This window comes from Lactuca virosa, chromosome 5 (genome assembly GCF_052849685.1).
Source record: "Lactuca virosa cultivar CGN04683 chromosome 5, Lactuca_virosa_CGN04683_v6, whole genome shotgun sequence".
NCBI lineage: Eukaryota > Viridiplantae > Streptophyta > Magnoliopsida > Asterales > Asteraceae > Lactuca > Lactuca virosa.
The window spans coordinates 229643359-229658412 of record NC_136430.1 but is presented as its reverse complement, the minus strand read 5'-3'; the positions used below and the strand labels follow the sequence as shown (position 1 = coordinate 229658412).

General features: G+C 34.2%; 1 protein-coding gene across 1 annotated transcript; it reads left to right on the top strand.

Moving 5' to 3' along the window:
- Positions 1-8030: 8030 nt before the first annotated feature.
- On the top strand, positions 8031-13157 carry LOC145116927 (wall-associated receptor kinase 2-like). Its single transcript, XM_079053223.1, has 2 exons — positions 8031-8922; positions 12483-13157. Exons 1-2 carry the CDS (start codon positions 8388-8390, stop codon positions 12821-12823), a joined length of 876 nt encoding a protein of 291 aa, XP_078909349.1. The 5' UTR covers positions 8031-8387; the 3' UTR covers positions 12824-13157.
- The last annotated feature ends 1897 nt before the right edge of the window (positions 13158-15054 follow it).

The window sequence follows — 15054 nt, the reverse complement described above, 5'->3', positions numbered from 1 at the left end:
TCCGAATTGACGTGGGAGCCGAAGGCAGGGATGCAGGAGCACTATCCAAGGTTGTTCACCACAACAGACTTCGAGGACGAAGTCTAGTTTAAATGGGGGAGAATTGTAACGCCCCGATTCCCGAGTATCAATTTATATTTATAAATTCTCATGGTTTTAAGGTCTACTCGACGAGTTGGTGGCCTGACTCGCCGAGTAGCAGCGGGTTGGTCCGCGAGTTCAAGTGGCGTACTCGCCGAGTCCAAGAAGGGACTCGACGAGTAGGAGCTTGCAGATGAAACCCTAAATTCCAGGGATTTGCACCCTATTTAAGGACCACTTATTCCCCTTAGCCTCTCTTACTGCCTCCCTTGAGTTCAGAAACCCTAATTCATGGTTGCTCTCTATAATTGTGTGCTCCTTAGTTTGGAAGAGGGATCTTTGGAGTAAAAAGCTTGGAGTTCAAGAATTTTGGAGCAAGGGGCTGTTGTAGATCCAAATTCTTCTCTGTCTTGGCATCATTTTGGAGGTAACAAGTTGTTACATTGGCTCTCTCTTAGTTAGATCTCCTCATTATGGGTTGGGATTTTAGGGTTTTTTTGGTGGTTCTCCAATTTGGGTCAAGATCTGAGGTTGCAATATCAGATCTGGACTTCTTTAGCCCCTCTTTGTCATAAAGTTCCAGTCTTTGTTGAGCTATGGCCTTTCCATTACCTTAAGCCACTCCTTTAACTTGTTTTGGGCCATTATCACCTTACATGCACGTAAAGTTTGCAACTTTACGTGATAAACATGCCCTAGGAACTCAGATCTGCAGTATGGAGCCTTTGCATGACCTAAAAAGCATCTGTATGGTTGAAGGATTAAAGGGACTCGGCGAGTCGCAAGGTCGACTCGACGAGTCATATGAAGATGGTCAGGAACTCGACTAGTTGGATGAACAACTCGGCGAGTCCGATGAAGATTGCCTTGGGCTCGGCGAGTCAGATGAGTGACTCGGCGAGTCGGCTAGGGTTTTCCCAACCTTTGGACACATATGAACGCGGCGAGTTGTAACGGGAAAACTCGACGAGTTGGCCAAGGAGTTTATGGCCACTGACACTAGAAACTCGACGAGTCACTCAAGTGACTCGGCGAGTTGGCGAGTTATGTCAGGAACTCGACGAGTAGCTGAGAGTACTCGACGAGTTGAGGTCAACATGGACTGTTGACCTTGATAGTTGACTTTGACCTTGACCAAGGGTTGACCAGTTGACTTTTGAGGGTATTTTGGTAAATTGAATATTGATAGCAAAGGACATTGGTGAATATAGGTGTTGGAGTTGGAGCTACATTTGGAAGAGTTTGACACTACCTTCCGAGCTACTTGCAAGGTGAGTTATCCTCACTGTACTCAAGGGTCTAAGGCACCAAAGTCGGCCCTTTGATTTGTATTTGGAATTGATATTGTTCTGATATGTTAGATCGGTATCCTGGTAGATAGGATGGTTATATGTTGGTATGGTATGATAGATCGGTATCCTGGTAGAGAGGATGTGGTTATGCTTAGAGACCTGTAGTTGGTCTGAATGTCTGTATGCTGGTAGGAGATTACCTGTTATGTGTGCACATTATTGATTGGTAGTTGATGGTATTCCATCCCGAGGATGATAGGACCCTAGTATGTTATCTCTATAGTCTGTTACATGATTATCTGATATGGGTGCACATGTTTGATTTGTTGTGGGCATTCCAACCCGATGGTTGTGGGCCGAGAATATTTGTCACACCCCTAAACCAAGGATGGCGAAAACGTCCGGGGGTGGAGGACTTCATGTATAGTATCACAACAACGAGTATAATAATGCTCAAAGTAAATACAACCATCATAAATATAATTGAAAAAGTTACACCATAGTATGTGTTTAGATGTTTCAAATCAATTACACTATGATGACAAAATGAAAAGTTTGAGAATTTAACGTTCCATCCTCAAAAGCTGTTGATTTCCTGTTTCACTGATTTCCTGAGAATACAAGTAGTTTTGAAAGAGTGTCAACAATTAAGTTGGTGAGTTCATAAGAATTTTATTTGAGAAAGAAGCCGTTTTCCTTGTAAAAGCGATAGAGTATGATTCCAGAAAATTCAATATTTTCTTTATTAAGTGTGAAATGAACGCTCCTATGTTATGCAATAATGTACCCTAGAAAGACCCGTAGATTCCTTCTATGATCACCCAACGTATATAAGTTATATAAAATTTAAGTTAAATAAACCGTCGAATATAATGGGTCTGCCCTAGGTCCACAACCAAACAAGGAACATGAAGTAAGGCGGGCCCACCAATTCTAAGTCGATTGCGACTAAATTCATATATAACTCTAACATGTACACTTAGCAATTATAGCTGAAGTCTAACAATTCTAGATGAAACGTAGTTTTAATATCATGAAAGCCATTTTGTGTAAACTTGGTACTTTATAATGTATATTTCAAGAAAAATCCCTTATTTTCCTTATAAAAAGTTATGTAGCCTTAAATCCCAAGACCGAGAATATGTGTGTATTTTGTATTTATAATGTTTATAGTAGTAATATGTTTCCAAAGAAAATCCAATATTTTCCTTATAAAAGTCATGTAGTCCTAAATCCCAAGACCGAGAATATGTGTGTGTTTTGTACTTATACGTGTTTGTAGTTTTAAATAGATAAAACCCCTTTTTAAAGTAGAATTTTCCCCGTAAACTTGAAAGATTGTTAACTCCCTATGTGAGTCGTTATAACCATACTATAACGAGAATTAACCCGCAACAACGTTTCTCAGACGTCAAGATCCTATGACTTTTGTCACTCGTAGACCTGCAGGTCCTGCTGTAGCTAGCAGCGAGGTGTGGGGTGTCAATCCCAATATAGATCTATACACAATTATCACACTCTCCCTACAAGAGATTATGGTTATAACTTACAAGAATTTTTAACCCGTACTCTAAGAGTACAATTGAATAATTGTCTCACAACTAACGTTAACGAGTTTACGTGTAGTGTTCGAGTAAAACCTTTTCTATGGTGGAAATGAAATCTCCCTTTGTGTACTAAATTAGTGATGTGAAATTCATAAACTATACCTATTATAGTTTATCATGTAGTAATTAAAAATCCGTTTGTATCATGGTAAGACCCTTCATGTGTATGTAATAGTTTAACCAATGCATAACTATACTTATTATATTTCATCTTGCATTATTTGTAATTACAAAGGACTTTTATATTTCAAAGAATATTTTCTGTTATATAAATATATAACAACAGAAAAACACATGCAAAATATGAAGTCATCAAAGATTACACTTTGCTCAACATGTTACAAAGTGTTACGAAAATTGTAAGCTGTTAACTCGTTTTTAACTTTTCTACACTGTTTTAGAAAAGTTATAGAAAAATCATACGAAGTCAAAAACTGAATCCGTAAACTCTGAGAGTTTAGAAAATGTGTCTAGTTTTCTCACAATTTTTATTATGATTTTTAGAAGTCTCTAACTTGTATGCAAATGTTCATTTTCACAGACTGGTCCGAATTCACTTCTGAAATGATAGGCTGTTTTGTAAAAATCGCCATATATTGTAGAAAAATCGTATGGAGATGTGCAAGTAGTCATTTTAAAGGTATAAACCTGAACTATTTTCATATTAAACAGTTATGAAATATATCAAGTTTAAGGTGGTCAAAACAGTCCGTGAAAGGGACTAAACTTTCCTATTGAAAGCTGATGTTTGAATTTAGTTAAGTTTTTGGTATTTTTAACTTGTATTCTCCCCCTAAAACTTGAAGAAAACATGAAAATGTGGGGGTATGAACTCACCTTGAGTTATTCCCTGAGATGAAGGTGGAAGAAGAGAGGTTTCCAAGTCAAGAACACTTGGGAGATACTTGAAGATTTGAAGATCTAGCAACAAATATGACGATATTTGTGTGAGAAATCCATGAATTGAGTGAAGAAGTATGGGATAATAAGGTGAAGGATGAAATTTACTTACCAAAAGAGGGTGAAAAGCTCAAAACTCCTGGAGAATCTCGAAATCTTGAAGAGAGGTGGAGAGAGAAAAGTGTTTAGCTTAATGTGTAAGTGAAAGAGAGTTAGGAGATGTGAGATGTATTGAATCCTTGAGTAGGTGAGAGTGCAGGTAGCTTGTTGAAAAAGAATAAGGGTACAATGAGTAGATAAGACTGATGTGAATAGTGACATAAGGATGTCATGCAGTGAGTATGGGAGGTAGCTTGTGTCTTTGCTTTATGGAAAAGTCAACACTCCACCTTTTGTACTTTGCATTTGCTCTTAAGAAAAGTGTGGGTTTTAATACAAGAATCCTTAGAATATGCATATTTCATGATCTTGGAAGGTTAAAAATAATAAAATATGGATTTATACGAAAATCTCGTGCGAAAATCATCGAAAACGGGCTTAAAACGAGATCGGGGTCGAAAACCGGGAAGAAATGGTAAAATCCGAAGTCAGGCCGAAGGTTCGGTCCTTAGAGGGTGAGTCCCGAACCTAGCCCTCGGTCCGAGGTGGAGACGCGAACCAGGACTTCGGGCCCGAAGCTGAAAGGAGTGAATTGAGGCGATCAGAAGCGAATGGTAGTTCGGTCCGAAGGGACCTTCGGTCCTCCGAAGTTTGGGTTCGGTCCTTGGCAGGTTCGGTCCTCAAGAGTTCGGTTCTTAAGCTAGTCTCGGTCCTTAAGGAGTAGTCTCGGTTCTAAAGAGAGGCTTCGGTCCAGGAGGCTTCTTAGGGTTTCGCTTCTATAGAGCTGTTTTTCGCATAAACTTCCCGTTTCGAGCGGTTTTTGACTAAGTTAAGGGCCGGGGTGTCCTAAATGATTATAAAAAGTTCAGGGAGGTTATGAGAGAGATTTAGGAGAGATTTGGGAGAGATTTGAGAGAGATTTGAGAGAGATTTGAGAGAGAGAGAGAGAGAGCGAGAGAGAGACTTAGAGAGACTTTATTTGTGACTTTTGTGAGTGTTTGGCCTTGAAATGCAAGGTTCGCAAGACCCGGTAATCCTTGTTATGAGTGTTATACGCCCCCGAGGGGTACGGAAAAATGTTTTACCGAGCAGTTTCACCACTTACCCTGATTAGGGTTTAGATTTCTCTGAACACAGGAAGACTGAAAGTGATACCTGCATTACGATGGTGTGTTGTACAATAGTAAACACGATGTAAACCCTAATATACAAGGCTTAATTGAGTTGACCGGTTTGACTTGTTGAATTTATTTGACTTTGACTTGACCGGAAATTGACGGTTGTCATAGTATTCCATCCCGAGGATGATTGGACTCGTAGTACGTTGGCATTCCAACCCGGTGGTTGAGGGGCATGGGGTATTCCAACCCGCTGGTTGATTGGACCCATAGTATGTTGGCATTCCAACCCGATGGTTGAGGGGCCTGGGGTATTCCATCCCGATGGATGAGTGGACCCATAGTATCTGTGCTATGTGTGTAGTATGTGGGCATTCCAACCCGATGGTTGTGGGCCGAGAGTATTCCATCCCGAGGATGATTGGACTCGTAGTACGTTGGCATTCCAACCCGACGGTTAAGGGGCCTGGGGTATTCCAACCCGCTGGTTGATTGGACCCATAGTATGTTGGCATTCCAACCCGATGGTTGAGGGGAATGGGGTATTCCATCCCGACGGATGATTGGACCCATAGTATGTTGTTTGTTATTATATGTGTATTGTTGTGTGTATGGGTATTTTGGGGGTAACTCACTAAGCCTTCGAGCTTACATTTATCGATTATTGTTTCAGGTACAACGGATGACCGCGGTAATGCGAAGGCATGACCGTACACTTCCTCGATTGATGAATATGATTTCTGGGAACTCTAATGTTAAACTATTTTGAAACTAATTGTAATAAATGAATGGTTTTAAATGATTTAAAAAGTTTTAAATTGACTCAAATTTTATGGGTGTTACACTTTCCAAGTAACTGCTCCTCCATTTAGGGTAAATACGCAGCCCGACTGAGAGCGTAAGCTATCTCTGGCGGTCGTTGGCGTCACTATACCCTATCACTCTCAAGTCATCACTCCCACCAAGTGTAAGGACCTAGTCCTTAGTCCTTCACATGTACTTAAGAATATTCTTAACTGATGTCCAATGAGCTCTACCTGGGTTCCCTTGATATCGGCTACCCATGCTCAACGCAAAAGTCACATCAGAGCGAGTACATGTCATAGCGTACATGATCGATCCAACGGCAGAAACATATAGTTCTATTCGACTTTTTGTTGTGTTACAATGCATATATGAATTTGTTGTATCACAATGCATACACATGTATTTTCCCCAATCTTTTTTCCTGCTCTTTTTTCTTTGTCAACTACCGAAAATGCCCTTATTTTATCTCTTAAAAACTGCTTCCTGAATTTAATCTTCCTATTGTGCCCCTATTGACCGGATATATACATGCTGTCAAATCCACTAAATAAGGTCAAAGGTAATTAAGGTAATCCGATAAATGTCAATCCGTTAAATAAGGTAATTCGATATTACAATTATATTCGTTTTTTTCTCCTCTTTTGATTCAATATGAGACAGGCTGTCCACTTGAAATCTGGTGACCATATTTTACAGAAAACAAAATTATCATATGGAAATTTACATACAAAAAATTAAATATTCAAACTATCACAACCTTATTTTACGTGATAAACATAATGGGTGTGTTCTGCATGGAGCGTTTAGGAGCTTCTGGCGTTTGACAAAATGCTCTGCTTTGAATAGAAAGTCTTGTTTGGCACTAGAAGCTTCTAGCGTTTAGTTTAAACAAAACCCTCCAAATCAAAAAGCTACTTCACGCAGCGTTTAGCAAAACGCTACCCGTTACTAGCAAAACCCTCCAAATCAAAAAGTTATAGCTGGTTTTGTCCAACACGCCCTAAGGATACTATTTTAATAAAGTGGGGGGGGGGGGATATTTGTATAAAGATATTTTGAAAAATATATCAAATAATGAAGTGTCATCATATAAATAAATATAAATACAAGGTTAATAAATCGTAATATTTATCTTGCAAAGTAAGCAGGAATTGTGAAATTGATAATATTTCGATAAATAAGTACATTTAAAGAAAAATTATGTGTTTAGTTTATATGCAAATCCGTGTATCAAATTATTTTAGTATCTCTTTTTAATCCATAATTTAATTTGAAAAATATATCAAATAATGAAGTGTCATCATATAAATAAATATAAATACAAGGTTAATAAACCCTAATATTTATCTTGCAAAGTATCAATAGGAATTGTGAAATTTATAATATTTCGATAAATAAGTACATTTAAAGAAAAATTGTGTGTTTAGTTTATATGCAAATCTGTGTTTCAAATTATTTTAGTACCTATTTTTAATCCATAATTTAATTAACATACATATTTTTAAATAATTAGTAAATATATAATATACTTATCACATTTAATTATATTTATAATATAATAAAAGAAATAAAATATGTATTCCGACCACCATCTAGCGAAATCCTAGACATAGCCTTTCCATGTCTCTAAACTCGAGTCGCCATCATCTTAGATGGTTGGCCGGATTTGTTTTTCAGGTTTTGGGTGGTTATCTTCGAGGGTTTTACGTAAGGGAGTCGACCAATGTGGTATACAACTGCAATGGTGGCTGATTGAGGAACTAACCAAGAGGGTTTGGATTTAACCTATCGGAGGTAATGGTGTCGAGTTTTGTTGGATATAAGATGGTCTGACGACTATTTTATGTTTTCAAGAGAGGGAGAGGGAGAGTATATTTAAAAATAATAAAATATTTAAAAAAAGAAATAATGAGTAAATATATTAAGGGTACAATAGTCATTTTGAATGACCAAATCCATAATGAAATCTGTTGGAAACGACAAAAACTGCAACTGTGAAACAATAAGGACCAAAACTTAAAAAGAATGTAAACAACAGGACCATTTTTGCTGTTTTGTCTACTCTAAATATGAATATATATAAGATGCATTAACATACAACCAAATCACACACAAAACTTCTCTGATCAAAGAAATACAAGAAAAAAGAAACATGCTTCTTGTTTTCATCCTCGCGCGTTGTTGTCTGAAAGCAATTTGGTAGGTGCCCTTACAGCTATTGCAAAGCCACACTGCCAAACAAAATGCGGGAACGTAACAATTCCCTTCCCATTTGGAATAAGCAAAGGGTGTTCCTAAGACGAGTCATTTGAACTTACCTGCAACATCACTTTTAAACCCCCGAAGCTTTTTATCGGCTCAGGGAACATCGGCATATACAGTATCTCGGATTCCAAGATCAGCAATTTCAATTCTGTTGCTCGCTCGCTCTTGCTACAACGAATCTGTGAACGATTCTAGTGGTAATTCAGGTATGGCATTCGATGAGGCGGGCCCTTTCACTTTTTCGTCTAAAAACAAGTTTACTGTCGTTGGATGCTATAACTATGCTTGGATCAGAGGACCACATGGATCCAACTACGCTAGTGGCTGTATGGGCATATGTACTAAGTACTAACGTAAGTAATGTGTGTAACATTAATGGTAACTGCTCTGGAATTGGGTGTTGTCAGACATCAATACCAAAGGGTCTCAAGGGTTTCAATGTAAATATTGGCTCCTTTGATAACCATATGAATGTAAGGTCGTTCAATCCTTGCGGTTTTGCATTTCTTGCTGAGGAAAACCACTTTGGCTTTGGTGGTGCACGTGATTTGTCTGGTGCTTCAAAGCTTTCTTTAGATTCACATGTCCACATCCTGGTGGATTGGGTAATTGGACGAGGCAAGCGGAGTTGCTCACAGGCTACAGAATGCGAGGCAAATAGCTTCTGCATGGACGATGAAGATCTTGGTGGATATCGCTGCAGCTGCAATAAAGGTTACCAGGGCAATCCTTATCTTCATAATGGCTCCCAAGGTCAGTTTCGAATTTAGAACAAAATCAGTTCCCATAAAAATTATATTTGACACAAACTACTGGTCCCAAAAACCCGAGTAGATAGATGCTCTCATTGTGTCAGTCCAAAGTTAACTTTTAAAGCTTATTTTTCTACAAAGATGATAGATATAAAAAACTTATTAATAAAACACATAAGGAGAGAAGTAGAGTATAATTTAATTTATGGCCCATCCCACATCAAAAGTGTTGAGAGTAGAATTTGTAGATTATGGACCCTCAAAACTTACACTAAAAATAACACTTGTGTTTGTTTATTACTCGATGTGATGACATAAAGGAGAAAAAAAGTTTTCTGCACAAATGAATTAATTATGCATTGTATATAGAAAAGTAATGACAAAATAAACTCTACTTTTTTCATATTTAAGAAGGGCTACATATAGCCTTCTAAACACCAACGTGATGCATGAAAATAGCCATACTAAACTAATCTACTTAAGACTAGTACAACTAATCACCCATTCTTTCAACTCCAAACAATTTAGTCAAACTAATGTACCATTTCTAGATAATAAATTAAAGCATAAAATGTAAAGACCATAAATACTTATTTATTCAATTTTCCACATCAAGATTATACCCAATAGAGTTATGCTTATTAAAAGCCGGATGGGGAGACCTTCTTTTAGGTTATATTTAGGCTTTGGTCCATTAATTATAAACTTAGGCTGTCATTTGCATTAAAGACCCAATTCCAAATAAGGTTTTATTTATTTATAGATATTTTGTTTTATAAAGTTTGGTTTACAACATTCAACCTCGCCGATTTGACTATGTTTTCGAGTGAAGTGGCTTATTTTAATCTAATTATAAACCATTGGGTTTTAAGCCGGAGGTTTGACCCATATCGATTGAAAACAGTTGAACTCTATTAGTCTAGTCTTATTTTCAAAACATTAGTGCTTGTACACTACTAATGATTTACAATTGTTTTTTCAATTAAAAAGCATTCTCATTTCCACTTTATTTATAAATTATTCAATAATTTATCTAAAATAAAAATATGAAATATATATATATATATATATATATATATATATATATATATATATATATATATATATATATATATATATATATATATAAAATTGTTCTTCAATTCCACTTTATTTTTTTACATCGAATATAAGATTAAGACAACTAAACTTTAAATTTGAAAGAACCTAATTTATAAACTCTATAAATTAAGGTTAACTTTTACTTGCCATATTTGTTTGTTCAAGTTTAAGTTTATTTATATCTAGTTTATTTAACATATTTAAAATTTGAGTTTATTTATTTAGTATTAGTTTAATTTTATTATTATATTTTTAATATGAAAATTGTTTCAAATATATTTTAAATTTAAACATTTTTTAATATTTCTTTGTTAAAATTTTCTAAATCGTATGTGTCTTATTTCTTTAAATATATGTATAACTTTTTACAAGTGAGTTTTAATATTTATTTTGATGGCTTATGAATGAAATTTTTTATTTAATAAAATACTTGTTATATTAATATCAAAATTAATTTAAATTATTTGTTTTGTTATGTTTATTTATTAATAAAAAAAATTTAAGGTTATTAAAACAAAATGATTTTAGACAAACTATAAAAGTCTTTTAAATTGAAAAGTATTACTGAATATATAAAAATTTGAAGAAAAAGAATACAGTTGGGATATATTTTTGGGTCTAAAAAATTAGTGAAAATTAAGGTGAAGATATAGATAAATCACTATTAGCATTATTATTTTTACTCTAGTGTTAAAGATGGTCTAAATGAGATATGTAAAAAATAAATGAGTAAACCCTTTTTGTCTTGGTCAATTAATTTTGAAATTAGATACAAAACACACACATATAACAAATACATTAATGTGCCAATATGACTAGGCATGTGCATTCATTTTGTAATATTAGCAAACCATGTGTATGCCACGTTTTGTACCTCTTTGTTTTAATACTTGAATAACTTTGTTTGCTAGATATCAACAAGTGCGAAGATAATAGCACTTACCCAGTGGCGGCTTGGGGTGGTGCGAGTGTTCAATCGCACCAGGCCTCCAATCGTAAGGGGTCTCCGATTGAGAATTTTCTTTAATATTATATTATTAAAAAAAGTTAGAAGAAAATAATAATATTAAGTTAATTAAAATAGAATTGCATATTACAAATCTCATTCATATTATAAACAATAAAAATTCTGTTTGATAAAATAGTGGAATCTTTTTGTCTTTAGCGGTAAAAAATTTCTTAATAATATTTTACAAAAAAGGTATGGGGCCTTAATTTAATTTTTACACAGGGCCTCCAATATCTCAGGCTCGGGCCTGCACTTACCCTTGTTATGGAAGATGCATTAATAGTTAGGAAATTACAGTTGTACATGTTTGCAAGGATATGAAGACGAAGTCAAAGAAAAATACGGCTGTTGACCGGTTGCTAAAAAATAAAAATTTCCAGTGGCGGTGTTCTCTGTTGGTATACTTCACACAAGTATTATTATTAATAATGTGTTAAATACTTAAATCTAACATCATATAATTAGGCACAATAAATTAAGCATTGCAAGTCAAAATGTGTACGGTCACAAATCCTTTTGACCAATGCATCAAAGTTGATAATTTATTTTGTCAAAATATATTATTTTTTCAAAATTACTTTTTTCAAGTGGTTGAAACTAACATATTTTACGATTTTTTTTCTTCATACAGTTAACATTTTTTCATAAATTTTGTTTTTTCAGTATACATCTTTCCCAAAATATATAAAAATTTTGCGAAATTGGCCTTACATTTTCTTTCAAATGTATAGAAAATTAGGTTAGAAAAATTGGTTGGTCAAGATGTCCAATTTAATTAGACTATAAGCAGATCACCAAAAATCAATATATAATATTTTTTTAAATAAAAAAGTAAGAATTCGTTGGCTTGCTAATGTATATAAATGAATTGGGTTTAATTGGACAAATTCGTTTGTTGCTAATGTGTATAGAAACTAATTTTTTATTGATATTTGATTTGAGTTAGGTTGTAAATGAATATAAGCTTATATAGGTTTTATGTTCTACTCTATCCAAGACTAAGCTTTATATAGGTAATATGTTCTACTCTATCCAATACTACTTTTTCCGTATAAAAATCTGTGTTTGAACCAATCGTTGACTATTTTTATGTGTAAAAATTTATGATATTCATTTACATTTAAATGTGTAAAAAGGTAATGTGTGTTTCTCCTCAAAAAGGCAAACATCTTAACTAAAAAATTATTGTATCCACTTTTGTTTTCAATCCAAAAAATACTTATTTTTTTTATTTCGCAAAATGTATTTTTTTTCTCTTTTTTTTGAAGTATCATTTTAAAGAAAAAAAAACAATATATATTTCATGGATTAACAACCAATTTTTGCAAGATAAGTTGTAATAATTTTGTGGTATACGTAATTGTTGGAAAGGTGGCTTTATTGCAAATGACGTTCCCATGTTTAGTATTCATCTGGTTAACTGATCATTTTCCTTATATTTTTCCATGTAGCTTTGGTTGGGGATATGTTGACATTAGCTGGAATCATTGGGATATTCTTTAGCATCAAGAAGAGGAAACTTATGAAGCTACGAGAGAAGTTTTTTGAGCAAAATGGTGGTGTGTTGCTCAAACAAAAACTGAATTCACAAGATGCTGCTTACACCGTGACTGTATATAGCACCGACCAGCTTCGTAAAGCAACCGATAACTATTCAAATGAGCGAATTGCGGGGCGAGGAGGTTTTGGGGTTGTTTATAAAGGAGTACTATCGGATAAACGCGTTATTGCAATAAAGATGTTTCAGTGGGTAAGACCGAAAAGGAACAATTTATCAATGAGGTATTGGTAATAACGAAAATCATCCATGGAAATGTCGTGAAACTGTTGGGCTGTCGTTTGGAAGAGGAGGTACCGGTATTAGTGTATGAGTTCATTCCCAATAACATACTTTTCGATCACATTTATAATGAACAGGGTCGAACGAGTTGATTATCATGCACTACAAGAAAAATGACTTATAGTCACACCAAAAAAGAGTGACCATATGCGTATAGTGACATTTTATTTTTTCACTGAAAGTGTGACAGAAGGTGACGCCATCGTATGGGTCTTATGGTCACTTTAAAATGTAGTGTCCGTATGATATGAAAAAATGTGGTCGTATTATAAAAGTGTGGCTATTGGGTAGGGAATTTTGTTGCTAAAATCAATCATTTTATCCAATATTGTGGCGTTAAACCGTCAGTAGACACATTTTTTAGTAATTGTAGTGACTGTTTATCACTAACGACGACATACATTTTGTTTCAATGTGGCGTTTTGCTAATAAACTGTCACACAATTCAAAGTTTATTAACACTATTGGGTATCTTTTGCAGACATGCAATTACGGTGAACATGGCAATGTTCACTAAATGGCCACAAATAATTAATTTCATAAGTGGCGATATGCAGATAATTAGTCACAAAAACAATATTTGATTGTAACTATTGCCCTTACAACTGCCACATGAGTTTATTGTTAGTGTGGTCGTACCTATTATTTAGTCACTTGAAAGATTGTTTATTGAGTTTTTAGTCACGTCAATTTAAGAAAAATATGGTAAAAATGTTCTTGTAATCAAGCATTTTGTCCAAAAATTATGACTATAAACTCTTTATAGACGCATGTACATTTTTTTTATAATGACTATTGTTCATCTAACAAGCATGTGAATTTATTGTTAGTGAGATACTTTCAATTATTTAGTCACACATAATAAATTAAACCATGACATAACATTACTCATAGTCACAATAAAGTTTTCATGACGACTATTGTTACTTGTAGTCACACATAATGTAATTAAATTATCACTATTAAGTGCTTATAATCATTGTTTTTTTCTTTTATCAATATTATTATTATTTTCAGTCACACACTTATATTATAAAATGAAAATATACAATACAATGTAAACAAAAAACAAATTTTTACTAATAATAATTCAAAATTCTTACAACAATACAAATCCAAAATTATAAAAAAAAACTAAAAAATATACACAAATGCTAAACCTAAAAATAAAACTTCTATATTGTTTTCTTAATGACATTGATCCTTAGCTTGCTTTATCGGATGAATATTTGTTGCCTTCGTCATTTCATTAAAAACTCAATCCACAAATGCAAACCTTCTATTGTCAAAGCTCATTCACCCAAGATTTAGTGTGTCGTTTCCTGACAGGACCGTCATACCAGATTCCATAATGAATTTCAAAAACATACAAAATAAGAACCTACAATTAAGAACTAATTGTTAGTCACTTTTACACGATTCCTTTCATCAACAATGTCATAACTGCATAGACAAACTTAATATAATATCACTCATTAGACTTTTATCATCATGGAATGAAGGTTAACATATAAAATAAAATCATGGGTACTCACTTTTCACAAAAGAGAACCTTAAAGAGATAGCATAACAATAATGATCATGGATAATAAGTGATTTGAAACATTTATTCATGAGAACCGAAACTAATTGAAGTGGTGGGCATAAACATTCGAAAAAATTGGCAACAAAATTCAAGACATAAACCAAAATAAGGATGGTTTCAGAAAACGATCAATCAACATCTTCCAATTCAGTAAAATAAAGTCAATTATAGACCTTGAAGCTCTAATACAATATCAACACAAAACTATATGTATTCTTATTCTCAAAAGATTTCATCAAATTAACATCATATCAATGATTGATGCTTAATTAGGAAAAAGAAATATCATTTATCTCATGTGTCAGAAATGCATACTACAAGGCTTTTTCATGAGAAAGCAAACAATGGTCACATGAATAGACACCCATAAAGAGAAATCAAAGATCAAGAAAAAGAATGCAATATCCATAACCAATGGGAAGGGAAGATTGCCACAAAAACATGAGCAATTTAGCAATGTAGGAGTCATAATGTAATTGATTTTCATAGTCTCCTACTAACTCAGCTTGCATATTATTATGTATCTGGGACCCACCATGTAGCAATTTTCCTAAATATCACAGTATACTATGGTATCAAGTATAACAGACTATCATTT

What these genes read in the sequence shown, in the direction of transcription:
- LOC145116927 (XM_079053223.1), top strand. Translation starts at nt 8,388, where the DNA reads ATGAGGCGGGCCCTTTCACTTTTTCGTCTAAAAACAAGTTTACTGTCG. An exon ending in TCTTCATAATGGCTCCCAAG is followed by an intron (nt 8,923 to 12,482) that starts GTCAGTTTCGAA and finishes TTTTCCATGTAG; the next exon opens with CTTTGGTTGGGGATATGTTG.